The sequence below is a fragment of the Echiichthys vipera genome (assembly GCF_963691815.1).
Source record: "Echiichthys vipera genome assembly, chromosome: 2".
Taxonomy (NCBI): Eukaryota; Metazoa; Chordata; class Actinopteri; order Perciformes; family Trachinidae; genus Echiichthys; species Echiichthys vipera.
The window spans coordinates 17,577,163-17,595,680 of record NC_139827.1 but is presented as its reverse complement, the minus strand read 5'-3'; the positions used below and the strand labels follow the sequence as shown (position 1 = coordinate 17,595,680).

Sequence of the window (18,518 nt, the reverse complement as noted above, 5' to 3'; positions counted from 1 at the left end):
TGCTAATTCAGCATCGTGTCAACGCCGCAGCCTACCTGAGTATTGTTGCTGACCATGTCCATCCCTTTATGACCACAGTGTACCCATCTTTTGATGGCTACTTCCAGCGCCATGTCATAAAGTGCGAATCATCTCAGACTGGTTTCTTGAACATGACAATGAGTTCACTGTACTCAAATGGCCTCCAAAGTCACCAGATTTCCATCAAATAGAGCACCTTTGAGATGTGGTGGAATGGGAGATTCGCATCATGGATGTGCAGTCGACAAATCTGCAGAAACTGCGTGATGCTATCAATATTGCCCAAACTCTCTGAGGAATGTTTCCAGTACCTTGTTGAATCTATGCCACAAAGGATCAAAGCAGTACTGAAGGCAAAAGGGGGTCCAACCGGTACTAGCAATAAAGTGGCTGGTGAGTGGTATATGAACTATGTGTGGGTTTTGTGTTTGCATGCAAGTAGGTATGCGGCTTTAAACATGCATTCATGACATTTACGTGTTTGTAATTAAACATGCCAAGGCCAGTCTTCACAAACACAAATTATTTGTTGGAGCCCATATATTATCATGATATATACATGTAATAACATGAAATTCTAGCCCACACTGAAGTGCCAGCGCCACCATCTCAATGGCTCTTTCTGGTTTCTGGTTTAAATCAAGTATTGAAAAAATGTGAATAAAAAATATTTGTGCATGATGAGGGACAAAGAACAAATGAGGAGAAAAGGCCTTTTTTCAAGGAGGCAGATGAGTCATTTCTCTTCTCATCTGAATATTTTCTTTCATTTAATACAACTGTTCTGTCTCTCCCTCTTTTCGTCTCTCCCACCTGTCAAACCGGCGACATTTACATTAAAAACACTCCGATTCTACCATTGAGATATTTTTAATGAGCATACCAAACCCCTCAAGTCTCTTTTCTTACAGTATATTTCAACAATTTGCATAATGAAATATGCATGAGAGCTAATTTAATTTTTGGTTCAAAATTCACTTATACCACTGAGAACCAATGTAGGCTACACACATCCACTTATTGTGACGTATACTGACGATCTGTGGTCAAGTGAGGGGTTATTGGAGTTTAAAAGGTTTCAAACTGTTGCACTGTCTGTCATATTCTAATAACAATACCCGCCAGTCTTCTCTCCTCCTCTCCCTCCCTCCCTCCCTTCATTTTTCTCGGCTCTGTGCTTTTTAATTTCTTGCCCTGGTGCTTTCATCATCGGTCACCTGTCATCAGTGCGAATTGTGGACTGATGGGGGGACACAGCCACAACTTTGCTCACAACATCGACCAATGGACACGACTGGCTGGCCAACAGTGGTGAATCAGATTTTGGGCAAGGAATTGTCCAGTGTACTGGACAATTCATTGTTCACATGACATCAGAAAGTCATTGTATGAAAACAACAGAATGCATAAAGAAGTAAAATACTATACATAAAAAAGCACAGATGCAGGCAGTATAGAGGAAAGAAAAGATGCAAATGTGTTCAAAGAGAGCAAAGGGAAGAAAAAATGTAAGTCTTGGACTAGCTGTGGGTATGTGCATGTGTTTATTTCTACTGTACTGCAAAACAAGGCTCAGTTCTCTGGGACTTTCACGGCTGAGTCATGAAGCACTGAAGGTTATTGACTGGTATTTTAAATAGAGGGTATAGAGGCAAGATTTGACTTAATCTCTTGCTCGCTCTATCTCTCTGCTATCACTCCCTTTTTCTCTGTCTATTTTTGCTTGCACTACCTTTCCTTTTCTTCACCCCATATTCTCTAAGCCAAGATAATAAAGCAATTTCTTTCTCAGCCTTTGTCTTCATCCTTCCCGCCAAGGAATTATTCCTCCCCGTTCCTCCTTCTTTGTCTCTCATTCCGACTGCCTGTTTTTTTTCCGCCTGTCTGTTTATCTGTCTTAAACCCACTTAGCTGCAGTTCTCGTAGTCACACACTGATATATGTGGTAGGCTTCTTATTGCTTGCCTCTTTCTCTCTCTGCCTCCTTAATATCTTTCTTATTCCTGCCTCCCTCAGGGCGTCTTCTCCATCCTCCCTCTGTCTCTCCCTCGATCCCGCCATCCTCAGTAAAGCCTGGGCTGACGTCACTGTTTTGTCTGAGCCAGTAGTCTGAGTTAGATCAAAAAAAGACTCCCATATGTCCCCAGTACTTCCAGCTCCTCCTCTCTCTCGTACCGTCATTCCTTCTCTGTCAGTGTTGATCGAGCAGCCTAACAAAACATAGAAACATCAGGAAAATGCCTTCTGACCAAGCCCCAACCACAGCGACTTCCTGGTTGATCCAGTACAAAAGTGCCAAAAATTTCAGTTCGCCGAGTGGCTGCATGTTTAACAGCCTTTTTTCACAGCATAATTAAACCTATATAAAGGCCTGGTACAAAAAAACATTCTAGTCTGTATGTTTAGGTTATATCTCCATTACAACACTGAGGGGTTGATTTTTTTTGTACCATGCTAGTTTTTATTTTATTGGAGATTCATTATGAATAATTAGGGGCGCTGCCTCTTGACTGACAGCTAGTTGCTGGCCCTCACTGCGCCTCGGACGTATACATTGGCCAGATAGACGTAGCTCTCTCCCACAACTTCACATCAATATCCTTTTTTGGTAAGAGGAATCAGACCTCGACGTAGAGGCTACATCCATTTTTTACACAGTCTATGATTTTGACCCACAATGAATGTACAGTACAACCCTGTTTCCAAAAGAGTTGGGACGCTGTGTATAATGTAAATAGAAACAGAATATAATGATTTGCATAACATTGAAACAAGGTATTTAATTGAAAAAATAGTGCAAAGAAAACATATCAGATGCTAAAAACTAAAATTGAAATCGATTAGCCCATTTGAATCTGATGCCAGCAACACGTTTTAAAAGATGTGACAGTGGAAACAAAAGAATGGAAATGGTATGGAATTCTTAAAGAAAACACCTGGTGGAACACATTATCTCAAAATTAATTAGGTTAACTGGCAACCAGTTAGTAACATTATGAGGTATAAAAAGAGCAAAGTACATGATATAATTTAAAGATTCAGTGAATCTAAAGAAATCTCTGGATGCAAGGGATAGGGCTGAAAACCGGTATTGGATGGCTGTGAACTTCAGGCTCACAGACGATAATGCATTAAAAACAGACATGATTGTGTTGTGGACATTACTGCATGGGCTCAGGAACACTTCCAAAAAACATTGTCTGTGGACAGTTTATCGCTGCGTCCACAAATGTAAGTTGAAAGTCTAGACAACCAGCTACAGACACACTGCTGTTTTCACTGGGCCCAAGCTCATTTAAGATGGGGCCAAATGGAACAATGTCCTGTGGTTTTGGAAATCATGAAGGCTGCGTCCACTGGGCTAAAGAGGAAAGGTACCATCCGGCTTTTTATCAGCGCACAGTTCAAAAGCCACCATCAATAATGGTATGGGGGTGCATTAGTGCACATGCCCTGGGAAACCTGCACATTTGTGTAGGCATTTATGCATTAATTAATGCTGAACGATACAGGTTTTTGAGCAACATATGCTGCCAAGTAGAAAACATTTTTTTCAGGGAAGGCCTTGCTTATTTCAGCAAGACAATGCCAAAGCATGGCTCCGTAGTAAAAGAGTACGGTTGCTAAACTGGCCTGCAGTCCCGACTTGTCACCAATTTAAAATATTTGGCACATTATGAAACGTAAAATATGACAAAAGAGACCCCAAACTGTTGAGCTGATGAAATCGTTCTTCAAGCTATATTTATTACAGCAATTACAGCAACTGGTCTCCTCAGTTCCCAAACGCTTACAGAGTGTCAAAGAAGAGGTGATTCAACAGAGTGGTTAACATTACACTGTGTAAATTTTTTAAAATGTGTTGCTGGCTCAAATTCTAAATGAGACTATCATTTTCAAAAACAAAACAAACATTTGTCTGTTTCAGCTTTTGAAATGTTGTCTCTATGTTATTGTCAATTACAAATGGTCCTCCAATGATTTGCAAATCATTGTATTCTGCTTCTATTTCTACTTACACAGCATCCTAACTATCTTTGAAACAGGGTTCTAGATGTAAAACATGCACATACCAATCACACAGGCACACACCTTTGCAGCCTTTTATTTTTTTTTACATCCTTTCAAACACTGAAATAGCTCTATATTTTCCCTGTGTTTTCTTGGTGTTGGCAGAAAAGCTCCTTTTTTTAATTAGCATGACCACATCGAAACGAGTCAGTGGCCTGGATACCGCCTTGCCTGCTGGCTTTCTTTCCTGCAATGTGCAACACACACACACACAGACACACAAATAAACTATTCACTTACAAAGCTGAGCTGTGGCAGGCAGAGAAAGAGAAATCTGCGATGCTGCAGTGGGTGCTGCTGTTGTTATTGTCTCTGATGTTTTTCACTTTGTTTGGCAGACCTCCCTTCATTCCGTCTCTGCCTCTATCCTTCATAGAAACATAACTGACTGACTGATGATTTGATGAGGCTGACGCTGGCGGATAGAGTGTCTGAGTGGGTAGGTGCGTGCATATGTGCTAGCACATGCCTCTGCGAGCAGATTTAAGACGGAATAAATATTTTCTAGTGTGTGCACGTCAGGCTGCATCTGTATGTTCTCGAGTGCAGATGTGTTAAAGAACTATATAATTACAGAGCAAGTGAGAGCTGGGAACTAATCCTCACAAGTTGAAAGAGGTGTCTGAGAGTGAGTGATGCACAAAGCCTCAGCATAGTCTTCTGGAATCAACATCTGAATACAGTCAAACCTCTCTGCGATACACTGTTTGAGTCATCTAAAACATTGTGAAAATGCTTAACACATACAAACTTTCTGGAATGGTGACTGAATATCTTACATACACACACAATAGACTGTTCTGCCTGACAATTCGTAAGACCTTCCAGAACAAAACTAGACCATTTTACACATGAAAACATTATATTGTACAAATATACAAACGTTCTATAATACAGGCAGTGCGCCCAGTATATTAACCATCTTTAGCAACCTCTTTGATATTTACATACAAATAAACATTTTAGAATACTTGACATTCCAGATCTAAAGTAATGGTTTATTGATAGGGCCAAATCATAACTTTGTCATTGATACAACTGAGCAATTTGAGATTCAACAAAGGTCTCAGGTTAATGGGAAATAGTGTTCTTTAAAGGTAATTTATAAATAGAAATATTAAGTAAACAACAATATTACAGTATATCTTTTTCAAATAAACAACTGTACCGCATGACATACTACTGAGAAAGGCTTTGCTCCAAAGCAGGATTTTTAACAGACACGACAGCGATGCTGGTGTTGTTTTTCACCTTGTGTGTGTGTGTGTGTGTGTGTGTGTGTGTGTGTGTGTGTGTGTGTGTGTGTGTGTGCAAGACACTTTACAGGTGTGTAGCTTTGATCAAAATGAAGGTGCCGTTTGAAAATGGGTGTGATCCAAGCAAAGGTGTTGGTCCTTGCTCTAGTATTTCGAGTACAGCTCCTTTTAAAGGGAAACTATGTCCATCATGACAGCATAAATTTAAGACTCACTTCTCTGGTTTCTGTCTTTGAGATAGAATGTAGCTCATGTTCACAAATATTAATAAATATTATTAATACATAACATATTAGAAATCTTAATTTAGGTGGTGTTCTCTTATTTAGTGTGAAATGTATGCACTATAAAGTGCACTGACAAATTCTAACATTGGGACACAAAAGTAGCTAAAAATCCCATAATGCAATGCATCCCATTTCATACTGTAGATGTGAGAATTACAGTACAGAGGTGTGACTTTCTTGACTGTTTGTTATATTACAAATGAGGGCATCGTGGACACAGCCGACATATTTTCTAATTTTTTTTCTTTTTTAAAATCGTATTTTTAAATATTAAAAAAAAAAAAATCTTACAATCCCTGAACCACTTTGCAAAAATGCTTCATAACTGCATCTCCAAGCATCTTTTGGTTCATCTTCTCAAACCAGCGGGAACATTGAGTATTGAGAAATCTCTTGGTGGAGTTGTGCAATGGTAGGAACAGGCAATATGGACTAATGGCGCACATAATGTGACTATTTTATTTTTCAACCACACTGTGAGGTAACTTGCAGGAAACGGACTGGAGAAACATTTTCATGAGTTGGACTCGTACATAAATCCAAAATGAGGCAGATATGGAGGAAATTGTGGGGATGGTTGGGATAGCTCAACACAGACTATAATCTATAATCTAAGCTATACAGAGTATAAAATAAAGGAGTAGATGTCGAACTGCATAGTGATATTCAGTTATGAATCACGTGAATGTGTTTGTCTTGTGGTGACGTGGTTTCCTTTAATCAAGAATATGTTTTGTTCTATCTCATTGTGACCTTAAGAGAGGATTCCTTCAGGGCTTCCACGATAAGTCGTCCTAATCGATGACATCGACACTGAAAATGCGTCAACATCTCACACATCTCTTTAAACTTTTTCTAAAACATTTCAGTACATTCCCATCAGCGTCTCTTGTATTCAATCTGATGAGGGCTGTTGTTGAGATTTCACACAAACATTATTCCTCTGCTATGGGTTTTTACCGAGTGGTGAAATAGCACGGACCATGGTACAAATGTCGACCTGCACGCCCGCTACAGAGCAGCAGAACGCTTTCATTATATTCAACAGTTTACATACTGTACCGACTACGGAAGCAATGGTGCTCTGAGGGCATTACGCTGCAGAGCAGAGCAGAAAAGAGAACAGAGTAACAGGCGAACCAGCTTTAAAGGAGAGATATTTTCATTGTAAATAGTGCTGTGGATCTAATTTATGCTAATGTGAAGAGTATTTCATGTGGCTTTGAATAAGTAACTGTTAAATAATTGTAAAAAATTAAAGAAACTTTAAATTGATACATTTAAGAAGGTAGTTTAATGTGGTGGTAGAATGGGTTAACCTATTTCTTTTTCATCAAGTTATTATTTATCAGTTTAGCATTTTAATACGTAAACATATGTTTACATTTGGCTTTTGGTGCGGTATACAGTGACAAACCATTTGTGAAAATAGAATGATCATAGCCCAAATGAAACAATGATTAAGATTTTTTGGAGGAAAATTAATCGTTTAGATTAATCGATTGATCATCGATAGATTATGTTCATTTCGCAGTAAAGTTTTTAATAAAATGAGATAATACACAATAAGTTTCATTTGTCAAGTATTTAATTCACAAATAAGTATACAGTAATATGCTTTAACATCTGGTTATTTTATATAGATATTGATTTATTGAATGACTAGAAAACATGCTATTTGATTTGTGATTGTGATATATATTGTTATCGAGATATATGAAATGACCTATATCTGAATAGAAGATTTTGGCCATATCAAGGTAGGGCTAGGCCGTGCCTCCAGTGCTTATAGTTATTATATAACACGGCAGTTTGGCAGTAAACAAAAAATAAACAGTTATTTCGACAAATGGATCCACAACATTAAGCACAACTTGACAAGATTTATAGCTCATAATTGCTCAATAATGCCATTATAAACGGCACTTAACCAGACAATATAGACAGAATTTTAAATAGATAAATTGAAATTTTAAATAAAGTATTGAAATAAGCCGAAAAACATTTTTCATGGTTAAAAAAAAAGATACATTTTATAAGCTTGTAACACATTAAGAAATATAATTAAACTAAAATCCCCGAACTGGTAAAAAATAAGCAGAGTTGAGAGTTGAAAAAACATAAAAATAAAAGGCAGTTAGTGAAAATAACAGAAGGAAGGGCGAGAGATGATTTCACAGGGCGCTTTATGTCCTGCAGGAGTTCAGGAAACCCATTTGACAGCAGACAGAGCATAGTTACTGTATCTCGCTACAGGATAAAAAAAGCTGTTAGGCTGGCAATTCACTCTCTCCCATTTCCCTCTCTCTCTCTCTCTCTCTCTCTCTCTCTCTCTCTCTCTCTCTCTCTCTCTCTCTCTCTCTCTCTCACACTCACACACACTCACACACACTTCATATGAAATGCCTTTGCTGCTGGCCTCGTTCCTGCTTTATTAGCTCCTTGATGTGGTTATACACACATACAGAAGGGCTGTTTGGAGATGGACAAATGGAGTGATGGGAATGGATGTCCAACAGGAAGAATAAAAAGTGAGGAAGCTGTGGAACGATGGAGAGGAACTGGGATGTAGAAAGTAATTGAAGAGTGAGGCAGGGTTTGTGATTGACAGGGGTAAAAAAAAGGAGCAAAAAATAAGTGCCTGTGTCTGTTTGTGTGTGCATGTGTTTGTGTGAGTTGTAGTATGTCTACCATGGGGCATAGCAAAGCAGACGCATCACATTCTGTGCCAGCACCACCACACACGCGCTTATAAAGAAATGACAGATCCGTCTCTATCTTGTCTCATTCTCCCACACACATACACACGAGCACACACATGTACATGCACACAAACACCAACACACTCGTCTGTAGTCCCTGAATGCGTTTCTGTCAGCTCTTGGACAGCCTGTCAGACAAGCCACAGGTAAAATAATGTTGTTTTCCCTATTGGGAAAAGGCTTTGAAATGTGTTACATTATTAATATTTGGCTGGAGGATGTCATTCTCTCCCCTTTTTCTCCTATTCCTTCTGAACATGTCAAGTGTCATTTTTGACGTACAACATGCAATATATCCTGTGTATACCATGAATACTGTATATACTGTACAGTATGTCCAATATTTACTTCTGTCAAACAATATATTAGAGCTGCAATAAGCCATTAGTTGTCAACTGTTTAATTAATCAACAAATATTTTGATAATCGTTTCATCGATTTGAGTATTTTTTTCTGAAGAAAAAAAAAATCTAAATTCTCTGATCCAGCTTCTTAAATATTTTCCAGTTTATTTCCTCCTCTATGACAGTAAATGGAATATATTTAAGTTGTGGACAAAATGAGACATTTGAGGATATCATCTTGTGCTTTTGGAAACACTGACCAACTTTTTTCACCATTTTCTGACATTTTATAGACTAAACAACAAATCCATTAATCAAGCAATCTATTCACAGATAAATCGAAAATGAAAATAGTCATTAGTTGCTGCCCCATAATGTATGTATGTGTGTATGATTATAATCCTAGTCTGGATAGAAACTGGATATGGGACAAATGTTAATTCAGCCTTAAAAATTGACCCATTTTGTTGGTGGTAGTAAATCTTATTTAGTAAGGCATTTTCCTTAAAAGCAAACAAGTGATTAATAATAATACTGTACCCTAATGTCTTATACACTGAGGCAACACACAAAATGCACACACAAACATGGCCTCTTTCTTTCGAGCAGGCTCATGGCCAAGTACAGGTTTTGAGCTTCACCTTCCTATTCCACTGGTTACCATGGCAACTTCCACGTCGTCCGATTCCAGGACACATTCGGAGAGTCTTCCTCCTGATTCCACCTAGCGACATTGCTTTCTGGCATCCATGTTTCTCTCTGCCTTACGTGTGTGTGTGTGTGTGTGTGTGTGTGCTCGTGTGCATTTCTCTATGTGACACCTCTTTCTCCACAGTTTAATCCAAGACCACCTGCTTGCACAAACTCCAAATCCTCCTAACAGCTAAAAGACGAGTAGCATTTCAGACAGCTGGGCTGTCGCTCTTGGTTGGTGAAAAGCAGAGAACCATGTAAGACATATCGCCAACAAGACGACGGGGTCACGCCACACTGAGACACTGTCTTGTAGGATTTCATCAGCCTCACCTCATAATGCACAAAAATACATGATGTAGCATGTATGCATAAAGGTTGTCACGATACCAGAATTTAACGTTTTGATATGATACTCGTATTAAAAGACTTTACTCGTTACTCTTTCAATACCGTTGAAAGGAGAAAAAAAGTCATCTGCACACATTTATCAACAACCTGAAAAAGTCACTTCTATATGGCAGAAGGGTACTTTACAACAACAGTGAGGTGCACCTGAATGAACCACGAAGTCCCGTCAGAGCACACATGTTCTATGGTTCATTGTTTGTTTACATAACTTATGGGAAGGCACAATGTTGTCGAACCGGAGACTTAAGGGTAGCAGGAGGAATTAAAAGCTCTGTTGTACTTTAGGCTTCTCTGACTCCAGCACTGGCTACGGTGTCTCAAAGTGCAGCTGCAGGCTTCTAAGTTAATGGTAGCTGCATGCTACGGCTGTTTTTTTTTTTCATAGCTTCAGTTCTTTTGATACTATCGAATGTAAAATTAAACAGAAATTGTATCGTTTAAAACATGTGGTCTTGAAAAAGTATTGCAGTATCAATACTTTTGACAACCTTAATATGCATGTATGTGCATGGGCAGGAGGGCTCTTTCTACTGTCCTGGTTTAGTTTTGCCCATAAATGTCAGTGTGAAGTCAGTCCAGAAGTCACTCACTGTCTACATGCCAATGTGTCTGAGGCACTGATTCACATGCTAGTCTCTGGATGTGTCGGGCTTTGTGTGCGTATGTGGGAGAAAAAGAGTGTGTCGTGTCTAGACCATCCAATGATTCTTAGGCAGCCACTCGGCTTAGGTGCTCTGTGAAGCGTGATAACTAAGGTTAGCAGGGCTGTGGTGACACGAGCAAAGGGTCAGACTGTGGAGACTTTGACATGTGGAAATACAGACGTTGTGGAAGAGCAGCAAAACTGTCAGTCAGGGTGCATGTATATTGGTGTGTGAGCGTGTGGCTGGAGATGTAGCTATGTGTAAGGCTACAACAATAATATTATGTGTTGATAAGCTTGCAGTGGAACATTTGTGCTGGTTGCTATCAAATATCTGAAGGAAAGTTTCTGTATATGTGTGTCAAAACTGACTGTGTGCCAGAATCTTTAAAAGTATCTTCATTTCTAAGTTCTCCCTAGATACATTTATATGTGTAAGTGTCTGTGTGTGTGGTTGTACAGTACATTTGGATGCATGTGTGTGGGCCCTAATTACCGTACTGAGCAACAGTGACAGTTGGGTCCCCAGGGTTCCGCGGGGCATCTCCTGTAACCGTGGTGACTATATGAGGGTTGCAGCGCACGCTCAACACATACATACGCCAACACACACACTCCAACACAAACACACACACAATAAGTAGGACATCACATATGACCTCATTCAGTGGGAAGCAGGGTAGTTAATGGAGAGAGAAGAAATGTGAACAGACTGAGACAGAAAAAGTCAAAAATAGATATGCAAGACATCACACACAAACCACACAATATAGCTGCAGCCTCACTTGCAAAAGTGTAAAAGTAAGACCTACATAATGTTTAAAGCATTAATTCATCTGTGTCTCTGTCATTATCTGTTCTGTCTCTTTCACCTTCTTCCTTCTTGTTTACAGAGATGGATTAGACTCAATTGGACAGATTAATTTCAAGTATGCAGACTGCATGACATACTGTAAAGTAGATCATCGGTTTCACAGTCCTGGACTGCAGCACATGGCTAGCACTAGATTGCAGTCTATGATTCAAGTAGTTTTCTATAATTCAGAGAGTCAAAGGAAAAGAACTTCAGAGGCTTCTTTACAGTCTCCCGCATGAATGGTTCAAACATTCGGGTGCACATTCGCTAACACACACACACACACACACACACAATCGTATACAACCATAGATGTAAGCATGTGCACACATACACACAAAGGCATATACACACAAATGTGTTCCCAGACTAGCACACTAGCCTGGTCCTTTCAAAGCTGAGTCGTCGTTCTAAAGAGACAGGCTGCCAGGAGAAGTTGACCGAGCTAGGGAACTGATGAGCAACTCTCTCAATTTCTCTCTGAGTGTGCGTTTGTGTATGTGGGAAAGTGGTTGAGCATGCATGCATGAGCAAATAAGCCTGTTCAAGAATGCATGCATGTGTATTCATTGATATGTGTGTGTGTGTGCGCACAGGGGTGGTGCCTAGTTTGTTTACAACGATTGTGCACCCTAGGTCCTCTGGGGCCATGGAAGGAAAATCTAGAGACTTTGAATGTCATCTGGCCTTCAACTCTGGTTCATTTGGTCAATATTAGGCTAAAATAAAGAATACAGGCAACATGCTGCACCCTGTATAGCCCCTGCACTTCAGCCTTAACCCCACCTTTCCCCCTGAGCTGGGGAAAGAAAAGAAAAAAGCGAATGGGAAAACAGGAAAGGGCGATGAAAACTAAACCAGATGGTGAGTGGAGAAAGGAAAAGTGAGAGAGAGGGTGAGAAGCAGGGGGTGAGAAGCAATTTCAGGAATGAGAAGAGGGGAGAAAAAAACGATGGCGATATCAAGAAAGAGACAAAGGACAATAATCAATGAAACATGTTATTTAACATTTCCAAAAATAAGGGGGAGAAGGGGAGAGGAGGAAAAGGGGGGGGAAACTCCCTATCATTGTCTTTCTTCTCAAAGTGGTTTCCCTTTGTGGTGAGGGATTTCTTCATGAGGGAAGGCGAAGGGAAATTAAAAGGGAAAGCAATGGAGAGAAAGAAAGGGACAAGGGCAAACAAGGTGGGAGAAGCAGTGTAGAGGTGTTGAGGGTGGGGCGGGCAGCAGACGTTTGCGTTTGAAGTCCAAAAGTCATTTTCTATCATGGTAGCTGTGTGTTTAGAGGTAGCAAAACAGAGTTTGTGCGCACTGTCTTCTTATTCTTCAGAGCGTCCGCACTTGCAGCCTCAAGTTCCTGAATGCATGTGTGTGAGATCGAGAGAGAGTGTGCTGAAAGGTACTCGGCACATGAAGCACTCAAGTATCAGTAAGGTACAAGGAGTGCATTGTAAAGGAACTCCGTAGAAAACATCAAGTCACATTTTATGTCAATGGATCGCTATAACTTGCAGGCGTTGCGCAATTTGAGCTTGTGGCTCTCTCACTGTGCACAATTGAACAACCCAAAACTGCAAATTGTGTCTGTTGTCCTGATGAACTCTCCCTAGTGACACTTTAATGTATACTCAACCCAACAACACCCTGGTTGTAGTCAACTCGGCTGCTTTATAAAATACAATGACATTGATCTTGATTTTCTTTGTTTTAGGAAAACACATATAGAGAGTGCAGTGGAGATGACTTGAGCCAGTGGGGCGTGCCTAGTGAAACTATAAAAAAGTGGAAACATATGTACATTTTCTTCAATATTATAGATAAACCTAAATCAAATTCAAGCAGCAGCAGCAGACTTTAAAACAAATACTGTTCTGTAGCCATTTTGAAATAGAGGCATTTAAAAAAAAAAAAGAGTGAGTCATTGAACTAAGGCCAATATATCGCTAAAACAGATAAAGCGTAACTTTCATGGCCACGACTTCGTTTCCCCTTCAACCCAGCGTATCCCAATGGGGAGATAATCTGGGAAATGCAGCGATATCAGGTCCTCTCTAGGTTGCCTGAGAAGCCTTGTGAGACCCTCTGGAGATATGAGGCTTTGATATCAAGACCAATTATGTGGTATAGGCGCACACAAACATATGTACACACACATACACACACACACACACACACACACACACACACACACACACACACACACACACACACACACAAACACTCTCTCCCTGGCCTTGGAGAGTGGTAGAGGAAACAAAGAGAGAATGTGATACTAAGGAAACACTGGGCAGGCGGAACATGCTCTGATTTTATCAGCCAGTTGAGCTGAGCTTGAAAACCAGAGACGATACAGACATAGAGGGAATGAGAAAGAAACCAGACAGGCTGAAACAGACTGAAGAAGAGGGGTGTGTGGATATGGGAAAGAGCTAAAATAAACCACACAAAAGCACTGCAGTGTGTGCAAAAACCCCAATGCAGCCTTCAACATGCATTAACAAGTGCACACACTTCAGACATGCGCACGCTGAAACACACTGTGAATCTGCATGTCCTTGTACACACACACACACACACACACACACACACACACACACACACACAAAGCTTCTTGCAACAATCACATGTAAATATAACGATAAACAGTTGTTTCTGGTCTGAGTCACCTCCACAGAGGATCCCTCAAGATTAAGTTTGGCCTCTGGCTCTGCTAATTGGAGCTTAAAGCCTGGTGTAGCCCCTGGGCAGTGTATGCTGTGTGTGGCACATGCTGTGTATCTTTGTGTGTGTGTGTGTGTGTGTGTGTGTGTGTATAAATTATGGATGGCAAGGAGTGCAGGAGAGTGGCCACACAAGCTGCAGCTGCCATAGTGTGTGGAGAAAGACCGAGCCAGGCTAAAGCAATCGCAGTCAGAGCAGCACCACGTGACACAGACAGGTGGTTTGATGAAGAGACAGACGAGAAAGTGAGAGAGAGGAAGATGACAGCAATATTGAGACAGAAAATAAGATGAGAGGGGAAATAACAGCTGGGACATGGGATAGAGCAAAGTCGGGGTATCACGTGATCGGAAAAATTGAGATACTAATGGTGGCATTATTGAATTATTTATATCCAGACATTCTCATTACACAGCACATTGCTTTTTCCTCATTGCTATTTTTGTTCTGCTATTATTTTCCAGTTTGTGCTCATCGTACCTGTCTCATACAGAAAGTTGGTACTGTAGAGTGTAGAGACCACAGCGCATAAGAGACCAATACATAACCAAAAACCCTAAATTATTATAATAATAGCCAGTAACAATAAAACTTGACATAAGAATTTTGTTGAACTAGTAAATGTTTTCGTAGATTAATAGTAATAGTCTCCTATTACTACATTTACATTTATTGATGGAAAAATCATTTTTTACTAATTTTTATGTTGCTTGTTATTGATTATAATTTCCTTCAAGCAAGTATTCTGTGCTATTCAGTTAGCTTGTGCAAAAATACCCAGTAGAGCTCAAGACTGAGGTTCCGGAAGTGAAAATCCCCTTCATATTCTGAATCAGGATTTTGAATTAGCCATAATTTGTAACTATCCAAGGTAGAGTCTGTATGAAAGCATGTTTTACCTGTGATATCATGGAGATGTACTAAAACACTACAACCACTGAACTCTATGATCATTGTGCACACAATCATGTACCTCTACCAGTCTTGTCCAAATCAAATGTCTGATCGTCACAATTTATCTTTGGCTGGGTTTACAGCTTAAATACTATTTTATAGAAAGGTTTTCTGCATGGAAAATTGACTTCCGGAATTGAAGGCGTTCAAAAAGCGGGTGGTCACTGTTTTGATTCTTTATCTTAATAAATGCTGCTAAAATCGAATTTACATATTCTATCAAGCTCATATCTGTGCAATTTAAACCACAGATAATTGTTCTTATACATTGGTGGGAGTCAGGATGTAGCTGGCCAGCAAGGCCATTTTACCTTACCCATGTCTATTGAAGGGATAGTGTGGCTTTTTTGAAGTGGGGTTGCATGAGGTACTTATCCATAGTCAGTGTATTACCTATTGACCTGTATTGACGGTTAGCAAGCCGCCAGTTTGGCGAAGCAGACAGGAAGATTGAAGCTAAATAATGTACCTTTGTGACACTGGAACCGCATCAAAACGTTTAACATGTAAGTGTACCAGTGGTGGCTGCTGGTCTTTCAATAAGGGGAAGCTCATTTTTCCAGCCTGCATCATAAATGTGTTTGTTTATTTAAATGTAAATTCTACCCTTTGTGCTTTTTCAAGAAAATGATCTGTGACCTTGTCGTACCAACTAAGTGTCTATTCCAGGTACTTGATCAGTGTCCTCTCAATGGCCAGCAGAGCTAGGTTGCTAAAACGGCCTTGGCTCAGCTGGAGCTGCTGCGCCAGACTACTGTGAAGTGTGAGTGTGAGTGACTGGGGGAGAAGCTCCATAGCTGCCGCTACTCGTTGGGGAAAGAAAACGCATAGAATGACAGAACAGAGTCACCAAACACAACACTTGTCGTTTGTAATAAAGACAAAGTCGCTGGGGATTGGTAAAGTCTCCGAGTCAGTTCAGAACAACGGAATGAAAAACTTGAAAAATGCTCCGGTGGCTGTTTATTTTTCAAGATCGCTGATTCGCTCATTTAGCTGTCAATCAAAAAAGGATTCCGCCTCAGACAGCTCATCCATTCATCATGCATAAGCCGAGCGTCTGGGCCAGCCCACTGCCCCATAGACCCCCAGAGACGCTGAGCGTCCGATTGGCTCTTTTGTCCTGTTCAGTCGCCCACTGGAAAAGTTCTTCATCTGTATACTGCAGCTCATAAAGGTATCCTCTGGTCTACACAGTGAACAGCCTTCCTCTGTAATTATCACTATTGAGACACTGGTATTGTTTTCACCTTGTGAGTCTCTACCACAGAGGAAGTTTAAGTCTTTACCAGGTGTTTATGTCGGTCTTTCTCTCTCTGTCGGCGCGAGATTGCCTCTAGTATTTTCTCGTACTATAAAGTATGGAAAATCTGGCCCAAACAGTCTGTGGAACAGTTGTGCTTACGCTTAGGAATATCTTAAAAATTCGTTAGCACGGCAGTACAGTGAATATCTCCAAAATGGTTAAACTATCAAATAATCCAAAGTTAGCATGTATTGTATTGTAACGCTCGTCCAATGGCATACTGCTTATTCTGTGGGGCACTCCTTGTGGCTTCAGTTGCTGTGCTCCTAACAGCCCTGTCACGAGAAGAGACTATCACACTGGCCAGCTGTGGAGGAAGTGTTACCTGAGTAATTTCCATTGTGTGATAAGGTTCTGCAGTTGTATGGCATTGCACTGCATATACAGGAACTGAGAGAAACAAAACTGCACCTGGTGGGGCCTACTGGTTACACTGGTTTCCACAGATTTTCCATCACCTTTCTCCTGTTTCCCGTTACACTTCTGACAAGTGTGCTGCACTGTTGTGTCATTTTTATGTTGTTATTGTTTGCTGTCAACTTTGCAAGGTGGGTTAATGTATGAGTAATGCAGAACTTGACATTAATACTTTACCAGGATGAATATTAAATGAATATTTGACACTGCACACCTACTATAGCTAGGATCTCTGATACTGAGATGTCTCTTCTGCTTTGCTTATAATGCAGTTCAGAGTGCTCCTGTTTAGTCTATGCCATCAGTCATGTTTAGCGTTTTGCATCAAGGCACACCATGTGACAGACTTAAGCAACAAAGCCATACACAAAGAATTATTTTCGCTGCAGTTGTCCACTTTTATTCTACCATCATCCAGGTAAACCTTCTCTACAGCTTTGAAGCATCAGACACATTTCAGCACTCAAGTAAACATACACACTGCACACTGACCTGAGTGACATGATCTTGTATGCATCAGGCAGGTAACACCGAGTGTTCTCCATCTGGGCGGGGTCTGAGTCGCAGATTTTGTCATCGGTGCGGCCGTAGTTTGCACTCTCAATCATGATCACGTCTGTGCCCGGGCAGCGCAGTTCAATGGGGTAGGACTCACAGGACAGCTCCCTCCGCACCACTGCCATGGGGATAGGGGCACGGCCAAAGGCTGGACATGCAAACACACAGACACACACAAGTATTATGTTTTATTTAATAATTGTCTCCTTGCCACACACATAATTGCATAGTAGACTTTTTTGTAGGGCTGTCTTTAACAAATGTGCACTGGATGACTAAATTTTACAAGCACAGATTGTGTTCAACTAAGACTGCATTTGTACCCTTGTCATATAGACTAATTATCCACACTATATGAAAACAATTGCATCATAGAAGATTATTCATAAGGACATGTCCACTGTCGCAAGTGAACCAACTTGATAATTGCTGTTTTGCAGTTAGCAGTTTTAGACATCACTCTAGATAGAGAGTAATTGCCTATACTTTCAATGGACATTTGGTGCTGCAGAGATTATTTAAATATGGCAAAGCCTAATTATTCTCAGAAGTAGCAAGTTTGAAGCATACATCCACTCTTACACTAACACTCAGTTACTATACTGAAATAGGAAACGTCTGCTACTGATCAGTCCCAGATCTTTAACCGCTGTGGCTTTGCTTCCTTGCTTGTTTAATGAGTAGAACTAATCAAGGCTCTTGGATGATGACACTGACTAACTAAGTCTAGATATCTTATAACCTGAATGTCTGACAATCTTCACAAAGGGAAACAGCGGTTGCCTCTGCACTTCACTTCTCCCCCGTGGTGCAGAGAGGCATGGGATATGATGGAGCATGTGCTCCTAATAGCACCATCAAGTTCCAAAAGGACACACTGCAACCAAAAAAAAAATTCATTAATAAAAAAAAGTGCTACAAAAGAATATGCTCTGCCTCTGGGAAGCATCACTTTTAGCAGGCACTGCTAAAGTATCACACTTCAGACCTTATTCATGGCAGTCATTTTTGGCTTGTCATATCAGGAAAAGCACTGAGATGACACACATTTCATGAAGGATGTCCCAGTAGTCCATGACACTGAGCTAACACGCATAATACCTGGGCCCTGAAACCAGCTCAACTGCATAGAATTCAGTAATTTTTAATGGCATCATTGACACATGTGCTTTTCCTGCCTTGACAAGACAAAATGCTGCAAAAAAAAGTCTGTCTGGG

At 40.4% G+C, this 18,518-nt stretch overlaps 1 protein-coding gene across 1 annotated transcript in view; it reads right to left on the bottom strand.

Annotated features, from left to right (window-relative positions):
* Positions 1-18,518, bottom strand: part of adgrl3.1 (adhesion G protein-coupled receptor L3.1) — a 128,499-nt gene that overhangs the window by 74,035 nt on the left and 35,946 nt on the right. The window contains exon 4 of the mRNA XM_083929248.1: positions 17,235-17,448. Coding sequence (XP_083785374.1) covers positions 17,235-17,448 — 214 coding nt within the window. The remainder of the gene's footprint in view (positions 1-17,234; positions 17,449-18,518) is intronic.